The 11671-nt window shown below is 33.6% G+C and overlaps 1 protein-coding gene across 1 annotated transcript in view; it reads left to right on the top strand.

The window, feature by feature from the left end:
• The window catches only part of LOC106466039 (palmitoyltransferase ZDHHC6-like), a 57983-nt gene that overhangs the window by 27495 nt on the left and 18817 nt on the right, over nt 1–11671 (top strand). The window contains exons 6-8 of the mRNA XM_022393997.1: nt 697–828; nt 1282–1335; nt 5315–5464. Coding sequence (XP_022249705.1) covers nt 697–828; nt 1282–1335; nt 5315–5464 — 336 coding nt within the window. The remainder of the gene's footprint in view (nt 1–696; nt 829–1281; nt 1336–5314; nt 5465–11671) is intronic.

An 11671-nucleotide genomic window follows, 5' to 3' on the forward strand; every position in this document is an offset into this window, starting at 1 on the left:
ACCTTCCATTGTTCTTTGATAGTAACCTGAAATCTAATTTTTGACTTTGCCCTAACACTTTTGTACAATACTGTATATGTTTGACTTGTTTTAATATATTATTTTAAAACAAGTGGACTATGTGCTGTTTGTTAATTGTTGAAAATTATTGCAAACAAGTCACAGACACCTACTGTAAAGGATCCGGCTCATACATAAAACCTGACAAGCTAGATGCTAGAGGAGTTATCTATCAGAAATATTCAGTTTTGGAAAATGTTATCTTTCATCTACCTTGAGCAATCTTTTTATCTTATTCGATATGGATAAAATATGGTATGAATAACTTACTTATATGTTGGAAGAAAATGAGGGGATGAGAGTGTTGTAAACCAAAACTTCAAAAATAAGGACTATCCTAATGTGCTTGTTAAACAAAAGCAATAACATATGTACAAAATCATTTTCAGCCATAGGAGTTCTTACTATTTATTAGTTAATAGTATTTACATATGTCATGATGTTTCCTCTTCCAAAACAAAATATAAAATAGCTATAGTTAAAAATTGCTCATTGAAACCTTTTATAATACTTTTATATGAAAAGCTGATGTAATTTAAAATTAAGGTTGTAAACAACAAAAGTTTTCTTTTTCTGAAGTTGAATGTCTATGATATTCGCCATTAAGGTAAAACACTTTTTTGTTTTTATCAATAGAGTTGGTACTTCTATTATGGGGATCGTGAGCATCTTGTATATCTGACCCTATATCCTCTGGTTTGCACAGTTTTCAGTTTGGGATTAGCAATTGGGGTTGTTATTGCTGTAGGGGGACTTTTTCTTATTCAGGTGAGCAAGTGTTAATAACTGACTTCTCTGTTTTTTGTTAGACTAAAATTACTTATTTTTAATTACCAAGAAAATGCAAAGTGCACCTTATTGGAATCATTCTTTAAATATGTGAATTTAGATTATTAGATTTCTTTAACCATTTCAGTGGATACATAGCTGTTTTTTATTTTTGGAAATTAGATTTATATCAATAATGAAAGGATATTATATGTAAAGTTTTATATTTTATTTCATTTGCTAAGGATGTAATTGAAATATTTTAACAAGAAATATCTCTCAAACTTTGTTAAACTTAAAATATTCAGTGTAGATATTTCAGAAATGTGGCAAGTATTTAACATAAATCATTTTGATTGGTAAAAGTTCAACAGATAGCTTTAAAATCAAGTTGGAAAGTAAGCTTAGACAATTAACAACAATATGTGTAAACATGAAAATGTTATTTTTCAGATGAAAATAATCTTAAAAAATGAAACAAGTATAGAGAACTGGATTGTTACTAAAGTAAGTATTGTAGGGTTTGACAACAAATATTTTCATGATAACAATTTTAAAACTAATGATAAATTTTGTATAGCTAATTCTAGGGCTCATAAGTATTCCATGAATGTGATTAAAGCTTAAAACAGTAAAAAGAAACTACAAACTATGTATACAAGTGCACCTGAAAAGTAGAATAGATGAATTGAAAATAATGTGAGGCACGTATACAAAAATTATCAGTTTAAAACAAAATGTTGTGATAATGTGATTGTGAGACAACAGTTAAGTATAATAAGAGAAACTAGAGAAGAAAACAGAATAAAATTACAGTGAAATAAAATGAAAACATCGTAAAAAACAGTATATATGGAAATAAACTTGAGATGAGAAAATTTTAAAAATAAACTCTTACATTTAGCTCAAAAAGCAAAATAAATCAAAGAGCCTGGTGAATGTAGTATCCAAAAAGCTTTCACATTTGAACTGTTACATGAGATACACCAAGAAAAGGACTTGTAGCATAATAATATGATGTGTGACTAAATATACTTGCTTTCAAGTTATTTTTTTCTCTTATCTATCACTATGATGTTAGAGATATTTGGTTCATACTTCAAAGCTGATTTTCAATAAATATTGTGTCGTTAAGTTAATTTTAATTTACGTGACTGCAATGAATGAAAAGGTTTAGCATGTGTATAATTACATAAATTAATCTGTAGCCATTTTTATAATGACAAATGGAGTTTGCCCAGTGTAAAGTTATGCTCTTATATTCAGTCTTACTTATGATAGGCCTAGTATGGCTTGGTGGTTAGGGTGCTCAACTTGCACTCTGTGGGTCACAGGATGCTAAACATGCTCAACCTTTCAGCTGTGGAGGTATTATAATGTGATGATCAATCCTGCTTTTTGTTGGTAAAAATTAGCCCAAGAGTTGGTGGTGGGTGCTGTTAACTAGCTATATTCCCCTCTAGCCTGTCATTTCAAAATTAAGACAGTTAACACTGATAGCCCTCAAGTAGCTCTAAGTGAAAATTTAACAAACAAGCACTTTCCTATGACTAATGTTGAAGGAAATTAGCAAATGTGATGTTATTCTCATAGATTAATATTTTGCCTTTCCTGTAATTTTAATGAAAGGAAAGGGGGCTTGCTTATGCACATGGTTACAAAATTATGCTTTGAAACTAATTTTTAGCCTTTCCTTCAACATCATTACCCTAATTCTAATATAAAGTAACATAAATAAAATTGATGAAAATTACAATTCACCAACTAAATCCACTTCACACCTGTACAGTTGTTGTTCAGGCAATTTGCTAATATAAATATCATCTCAACCTTGACTATGTCTGTTATATCCCATCCATCCTGAAGAGCTCTTGTTGGCAGGTATGGTTTGGTTGATATATTGTCATACAGCACTTTTTCATCAGAAGTTCCTCTAATAATGAAGAAACTTAGCAATTTTGTAATGTGATAATCTGAAACTAATTTGTAGCCTTTATTGTAACTAATTGCTAAAGAGGATTCATCCATGTATAAAGTTATAAACAGGGCTAAAGTTGGACCCTAAAGTTTCTATTAAAAAAAAGAAAATTATTCCTAAAGTTTCTCTTTTTAAGGTATAAGTATTGTTTCCAGCACATTTTCTGTTGGCCAAACCCCATCCATAGTCAAAACTGAAAAATAATTCCAGAATATTGCTCATTGTTTTGAGATTACAATGTATGATACTCAATCATTTGTGTTTACTTGGTTAATGTGTTATAAATAAAAAGTTCTTCAGCTTTGGCCTTATGCAGATTTTTGGTGGTGATTTTTTCAAATCGTTAAAATGTTATATCATAAATTTTTACATAGTCCTTTTGTCCTTCACAAAGTTGCTTCTTTGGTTCCTAATTCTAGAGTTTTAGGTTCTTAAATTTTACACACTTTATTGCTGTGAGTACAGTGTAAAGTAATATATTGGGAGCTAATTTTCAATCTTTTGTCCAAGACCTGATTCAGTTTTTGGACTTGTACATTATTTAATAAAATATTTCCATATTTCCTTAAAATAAATATGAAGCTTTTTATTCCAGTCAAGAACATGGTACTGAACCCTTACTTCACATACCAAATTTCAAGGCGATTTATTTAAAAATACACGAAATATAAAATCTCCAATTTTGATTGAATTTCTTCCTATTTTTTTCTTTGCTCCAAAAGTACAGAAATGCATATTGATAGAAAAACATACTTTACCTTTAGGGATTTTTTGCAAATTTGGTACACTGATAGATCTTTACAACCTAAAATTAGGCATCAAATTTGGTCAAAAAATATGAGGCACATGCGATGTTATTCAACAAAAACCACTCAGTTTTGACCAAAGTTTTTGCACATGTGTACACTTAAAGTCACATGAACTATCAATCTGAAATTTTTCCTACAGCTTCACCTGAGATTAAAGGTGGTTTGAGCAGCAAAACTATAGAGTGAAAGCACATTCAGATACATAATCATTGATTAGGCCAAGCAAATTAGATTAGCAGTTTCTAGCTCAAGTTTTCAAAGGAATAATACAGGTGAACCTTTAAACACAGATTTGCTAAATTTTATGAAATTCTCCTAAGTAAAAAGCATTTAGCATAACATGATATTAGCCTAATCAATTAGCATAAATAATGATGCTTGATATAGCTGTACGGAGAGCATGTGGGTGATGACAAGAAACTGTTAATCTAGTTTCCATGGTGTTACTATGAAGGAAGTTATTAACTGTTTTAGAGAGGAAATACTATCACCCTATATTTTAAAGAACCTGGTTGGTTCTGTAAAGTATAGGTCTGTTCCAAATAATAGGGTTATAATCCTAAAGCTAATGTGGGTTACTATCAAGTGTCACTTTCTTAGTTTCTGTGTTTTTTTTGTTGCGTATTGACAAAAAAGTACATGATATGTAATCAAAAACACCTTAGGTGTGAAAAAAAGTTTGGCCCAAAAAAGGATTTAGCGTGCGACTTAAAGGAATGAAATCAAAATTGGTGACCAAACTGGTAGCTACACTTATAGCATTAATAAGAATTTGACAGCAAATATTCATTCATTAGTTAGCTAGGCTGTATATTTTGTTTCACCCACCATCATGCCCCAAACAGAATACAGGGTGCATGCGTATCCTTGAAATTGAGAAGGGAATTTCAAAGGCTTGAACAAATAAATGGGAATTTTATAAAATTTCAATGGAATCTGATTGATTTTGATGTAGATTTTAGCTTCCAAAAAGAACATTCTGAGTTTTTAGAAACTCCTTGAAAAGTGTTTGAAATTGATCTGAGCAATTCAGTATGAACCATGAGAATGGGATTTGTATTTAACTACTTATTCCTGTATTGTATTTTCTAGATAAATCTGAAAAAATGGGAGAGGGTGCACCAGAGTGCAAAAGAAAATTATGGTGGGAGGGGAGGAAAAGCCTAGCTGATTAGCTAGTCTTTAAACTTGGGGAGGCAATATGAAGTCTAGAAGGTGGGTTAGTACATGGTAGATCTTATGTATCATGTCATTAGGTGTAAAAGAGAATTTGATGGTTCCCTGAAGCACACTACATGTATTCACCTGAGCTAAATCCCTATTATTCATTTTTATGCCATCCTGTTATTTTCATGTTTAAATAGTATTTTTACTAAAGTTCAGGATCAATACTGTGATGGTGCATTTGCTTGAATTCCATAAATGCTTTCAAATATGTAACCATGATATTTGTGAAAATACTTTATTCTTTCATGTACTTTTTAAAGTGGGTTTTCTAGGGGCAGCTTTTTAGTTTGTGGAAAATCTCAACCTTGCATATAAGTAACTTTCTTCATAGATTTCACATATACTTGTGTTACAAAATAATCAGTATGAGTGTGGAAGATTGAATTGTTTTGCTGGATTGAAATTTAAAAAATGGCTATATTATGAAATTGGAAAGATGTTTTTTTTATTAAACTTTTTCTGATTTTTACAGGCATTGTCTCGTGCCAGGCCAGAAAAGCAAAAATTTATTTATCCATATAGTTTAGGATGGTGGCAAAACCTACAAGAAGTTTTTCCCTTACCAAAAGGTGATGGTTTGACTTGGCCAGTTGTTAAAGGCTGTAGTCAGTATACCTTAACTGTAAGTATGTAAGCACTTTCTTAACACTTTCCAGCCCAATGGCAAGTTTGCTGCCACCTCTGACCTCTCATAAGTCACCATATCTGAAACACAGACACTTCAAACACTTGGTACTATAATTATGGGACCTTTCAAAATAAAATTGTTTTTTGGTGAATTTCTGGTTTATAATACAATGAAAGCCACCACACAATATAGCTATTTACTGCACCATTACACATGAACCCCATAACTGTTCACCTGATACAGTACAAAACCTCCTCTCACATATATAGCTATTCTCATTCAGTGCTGCCCTCTATATGCACAACTTTTTCACATGCCACAAGCACTGAACTCCCACATACCCCACAATCAATGTGGTTCAACTGTGTCTCACATGTAAATCATCATGCGACAACCCTCCACCAATAGGAGTGAGACACACCCTCCTGGTGTATGTGACTCCTATTCAATTCTGCTGAAATATCACTTCTCGTTTGGCAGTGCTATCAACAAGATGTTTTTTGTTTGTGCTCTCATTCCTCAATTTTTTCTTTTTTAATTTTGTATGAAGTGGACGTATTTTCTATTTTTTTCCCTACTTTATTTTACCAGTTTTAAGTGATAACTTACCTTTATTGTTCTTCACCAATGTTTATGTTTCCATTTTGAAAATGTCATTTACTTCCAGCACAATTACTCAGGCTTTAGGTGGCAGTACTCATCTGAGGAATTGTTAACTTTAATACATGAGGGAAATTGATTGTTATATGAGTTGACCTTCATCAGGACTTGAGTTTGGTGCTCCACACATTTTGAATGTGGTCTGCTGACTTTGGACAGATAAGCTGTTATATTGTTATAGCTTTTGAATATCTTTGATATTAATATTATTATTTGCAGTTATTTGGTTTCAATAACATACTTTTAGTTAGGTTTGTACCTACTTGTACAGTTAGGGTTTTGAAATTAAAGTTTGATGATATCCTTTGTACAACAATGTTAGATTAGGCTTAACATATGTCTTTGTTATTTTATGCTTATTTGTCATTCATCTTACTAGTAAATCGTAAATTAGGTTAAATATATTGTTTCTTCAACAGATACCATCTACTACATTTTTTATTATCAATATACACTTACTTAATTTTAAAATATAACGACTTTTGAATTTTCGTAATTAATTATATTTTATACTTATTACAATTAATTTTGTTTGGGAGGAACCATGGGGCCAGAGTCTACCCAAACTTCTCCTCGTATTGCTTGCCTTCCTCCTCAAATTGTCGAAACTGTATATTTTGGCAATTTTCTTCCACTTGATTATGACTTGACCTCCCCAGCCCTCTACTGCAGAGTCTGCTAGGCCTATCTCAGTCCTTTTTATACGTTTCATTGCTTTTTTTGTTGTTGTTGTTGTTGTTTTTCCCTTTTATTTTCAGACATTTCGTTTCATGCTGGGCCTTTTTGTCTCTGTTTTGAGAGATAGTGCTGATATGCCTCAACCTCTATGGACTTTTGCTCATTTTGCCTTAGTTTACCATCAGGCAGTTTTGTTTTTTGTGTTTTCTAGCTTCTCTGCATTTAAAATATCTGTTGCCTGTATGGGGTGGCAGACCCTTTTAATCCTACTTCTTTATACCTAGCCAAGTTTTCCAGCCTTCTTCTTTCCCTGTCGCCTCTCCTACTGGTATTGTCTGCCATACACCTCCTTTCTGAGGCATTCCATGTATTTCCTGGAAATTTTAGTGAGATGCCTTTGGCTCTTTCCCTACACACATGACGTCTTTGCATTTCGGATCTTCTGGGGTGAGACACTGTCATGTATCAAGTTTGTTTCCCTTCCCCTTCTAATTGGGATTTATTGACAGCTCTTTTCCTCCTATCGTCCTTGTTTTCAGGGGAATGGTGTAACTCCTATGACTTTAGCATCACGTGTGGTATCTGTGTTGCTACATTCTATTTCTTCTTTTTTGTTTGCTCCTTTGTCTCTATAGCCATTGCAAGTTCTTTATTCATGTTCCATGTCTGAAACCTTCCCGTCATTTACCTGTCCCACATCTAAGTGTTCTTCCATTAGTTGTGTATTCTTGATGCAGATTGCAGTTCTGTGTTTGATCTGTACCACCTCAATCACTTGTTGATTCTTTCACATTTTAGTTTGTTGTCTTTTATCTCATCAAGGTAGGCCATTTCTCCAGGACTGGGGATGCTCACAGTCGACTTTTTGTGTTATAATGCACACTTTCCTGTTTTTCATCCCTCGTTGTGCTGTCTTAGGTTTGTTCACCACAGGGTTGGGTACCAGTTTTGCACCTTGCCTTTCATCTGTGTTTTAGATCTGTATGTTTTTTGTCTCCATTTCCTCATCCACTTGCTTTGGCTGTTGATGCATTCAGAGAGAATTCAGACCAGTTTATACCTTTATCTTATCCCACTTGTCTCCTTCTCTGAGTGATTTTGTTCATCCTTGCCACTCTGTGTTAGGTCTTTCTGATTGCTCCTTCCTGGCTGACACAGATTTGGTTTTTTCTTGCTGCTTCAACTCAATCCATTCTTTTTACCCTGAGGTTGGCTCCTGTCTGATTGTTTTTGAGTGGGATATTCCACAATACAGGGACATCTTTATTATTCCAATCATCCAGATGTTGGGTTCCTGAATCAGTCAAACATTTTATCACTTTGCTATTATGTGTCCTGTTCACAGATCGTTGAGTATGGTATTTCCCTCTGGTCTGCTGAACTTGAGGTGAAGACAGTATGATCCTCTTTCCCACCCCCACATGGATATCAGTTCCTGGTGGCTAGGTTTTGGATTGTAGTTGACTTTCTGATGGTATGATCCTCATCCTACGTCCACATGGGTATCTGGGTTTTGTATGCAGCTGACTTGCAATGTATGGTCTGTTGCACTCTATACATTGGGCCACATCCTTTTTACTCTCACCCACATTACTGTGTTCTATGGGATTGAGATTGAGATATTGGGTGGATTCGGAGCCCTGTCCAACCATTGTTTTCTCCCTTTTTCCGCCCACGTCTATGTCACGTCTTTCTACACTGAGCGTGGGGTATACCTGGTTCAGAAGTGGTGTTGTCTCTCACATATGATCCTCAACTTTTAAGGTGTTCTTAGGATTGTTCTTTCTTTCCCTCACACCAGTCCCTTCACCTATTCAGTGTGGGATTATAGGTATTTATGTGAGAAAAGGTAATGTACCATATTGGAAGTTATAATTTTTCTATACTGAAAATGTATTTCCGATTGGTACTTACCTCCTTTCACACTTCTCACTCTTCCTCCCCACTGAAAACCAGTGCTTACATTTTCAGCCAAAACTCAAAGTGATAGTTTGGTAGAATTGAATAGAGAGAGTCACATACATCAGGAAAATGTGTCACACTCCTATTGGTGGAAGACTGTCACATGATGATTTACATGCGAGACAAAGTTGAAACACTTTGGTCCTGGGGGTATGTAGGAGCTCAAGGCTTGTGGCATGCAAAAAAATTTTTACATATAGAGGTCACCACTGAATGAGAATAGCTATCTATGTGAGAGGATGTAAGCACCTACTGGAAATACATTTTCAGTATAGGAAAAGTAGAACTTGCATACATTTACTATAGTAGGTCTAGTTAATCCAGGCCCTCACCACTGCCTAAACTAGGACTAGACAGTGGTGAGGATCATGATAAACTAAATGCAAAAAGAGTAAGAGGCAGAGAAAGGTTTAGCATAGGAAATGAGTATGTTAGTAATCATAAGGGTAGGCTTAATTGTTACTGTTGTAATGCTAGAAGTATAAGAAATAAAGTAGATGACTTTAGAACACTGGTAGGAATGGAGGAGTTTGATATAATGCGAATTACTGAAAATTTCAGGCATATAGATTGGGAAATGCTAGAGTCAAACCGTGAAACTTGGTTAAACGTAGATGATTTTGGTGACCGAAATTTCTTTGAAATACAGGATTACAGGCTATTTAGATAATAGCAAGGAGATTGAATCCATTTGGGTTTCTATTAGTGGATATAAAGGGAAAAGGCTTTTAGTGGGGATTTTTTACAGACAACCAAATGATACTGATGAAATTAAGATTTCAGCTGATAATGAAGTCATAATTATGAATGATTGTAATTTCAGGCATATAGATTGGGAAATGCTAGAGTCAAAACGTGAGGTAGAAAGATTTTTGGAAACTGTTAAGATGGCTTTCTTCACCAATTAGTCAAGGAACCTACTAAAAATAATGCTATTTTAGATTTATTGTTAACTTTAAATATAGAATTGATTGAGAGGGTGGAAATTGCGGAACATCTGGATGCAAGTGATCATTGCTCTATTAGGTTCAATGTTTTGCTGCATATGGAGATAAGGAATAATTATATTTTGGTTACAAATTTCAAAAAGCAAATTTTTAAGGGATGTGACAAGAATTACCAATTGAGCAGCTGAGTTATTTGGAGACTGATCAAATGTGAAAAAAGTTTAAAGATAAATTTTTAAATATTCAAGGTAAACATATTCCTTTTAGAAAGAAAAGGGTAGCTGCAAATAAAAATTAGGTTGCCTCTCAAAGAATATCACAGATAAAACTAAGGAAAAGCATAATAAATTCAAGAAATTTAAATTGACCGGTATGACAGGAGATTTCCAAGATTATAGAAGATCAAGAAAGTTGGTGAAACAGGAAATTAAGACATCAAAAAGGATGTATGAGAAAAGTTTGGCTGAAGATATTAAAATTAACAATAAGGATTTCTTTTAAATACATTAAGGGTTAACAAAATGTTAGGATGGGGGTAGGACCATTTATGGATGATAAAAGAAGGCTCGTATATGATGATTATGAGATGGCTGGGTTATTAAATTTTGCTTTTTTCTTCAGTTTTTACTAACAAAGATTTATACAGTATTCCACATCTCGAACAGTTAATAGATGGAAACAAGATCAAACAACATGATTGCATTAATTCTGAGCTCATTAAGAAAAAATTGGGAAGTTTAAAGAACAATAATATTTCCCTTATAGTTTTCAAGGAGGTTAAGGACTGTATATGTGAGCCATTTGCTCTATTTAATTTGTAAGTCCTTGAATAGTAGACAGGTACCAGAGGATTGAAAATTAGCTAATGTCACTTATCTTTTTAAGGGAGGTGATAAAAATTGTCCCAGTAATTATCAGCTGTAGGAAAAGTTTTGGAAAGTCTGACAAAAGATGCTTTACTAAGTCATTTAATAAAGTTTAGAATTTTATAGGATAGTCAATATGGTTTCACTAGGGGAAAATCTTGCCTTAAATATCTTTGTATGTTCTTTGAAAAGGTTACTGCTTATGTAGATTAGGGTAAGTGTGTAGATTTAATGTATATGGATTTTCAGAAAGCATTTGACAAGGTGTCACATAAAAGGCATATAAAAAATGTGTGGGGAATAAGTTAGGAAATTGGGAGAAAGCAGAGGATTGTTACAAATGGAGTTTAATCAAACTGGATTAATGTTACAAGTGGAGTACCTCAGGGCTCAGTCTTATGACCTTTGCTCTTTTTGATATACATCAATGACACAGATGGAGGAATGGTCAATAAATTACTTAAATTTGCAGATGATATTAATGTCTTGGGTATTGCTAGCTGTGAAGAGGGTGCTGCTGCTTTACAAATAAATGGCAAATGGGTTTTAATTATAATAAATGTAAGCTAATGCATGTGGGTTATAATTTGGATGGAAATAACCTTAATAGTGTCATGAAAGAAAGGGATCTTGGTGTAATAGTTGATCAGTCTCTTAAGCCATCCAAGCAGTGTGCTGTTGCTAGTGGTAGGTCAAATAGGATTTTAGGTTGTATCCACAGAAATATTGAATACAAGTGTAAAGAGGTTATAATTTCATGGTGTAGGTCACTGTTTTGGCTAAATTTGGAGTATTGTGTTCAGTCTTGGGCTCCTTACTTTAGGAAGGACACTGAATTGTTCGAAAGGGTTCAGAGTTAAGTTACTAGAATGGTGCCTAGGATGGAGGGGTTGTCATAAGAGAAGAGGCTGAAATCTCTCAAATTGTTTTCTTTTGAAAAAAGAAGAGTTAGAGGGGATATGATTGAGGTGTTTCATATTGTAAAAGGAATTGGTAGTGTTAATGCATCATCTTTTTTCATACTTAACAGTGAGAATAGTAGGACAAGGGGACACAAATATAAATTTTTGGCAGGGTAGGAGTCATCT

Source organism: Limulus polyphemus, unplaced genomic scaffold (genome assembly GCF_000517525.1).
Source record: "Limulus polyphemus unplaced genomic scaffold, Limulus_polyphemus-2.1.2 Scaffold2131, whole genome shotgun sequence".
Lineage (NCBI taxonomy): Eukaryota > Metazoa > Arthropoda > Merostomata > Xiphosura > Limulidae > Limulus > Limulus polyphemus.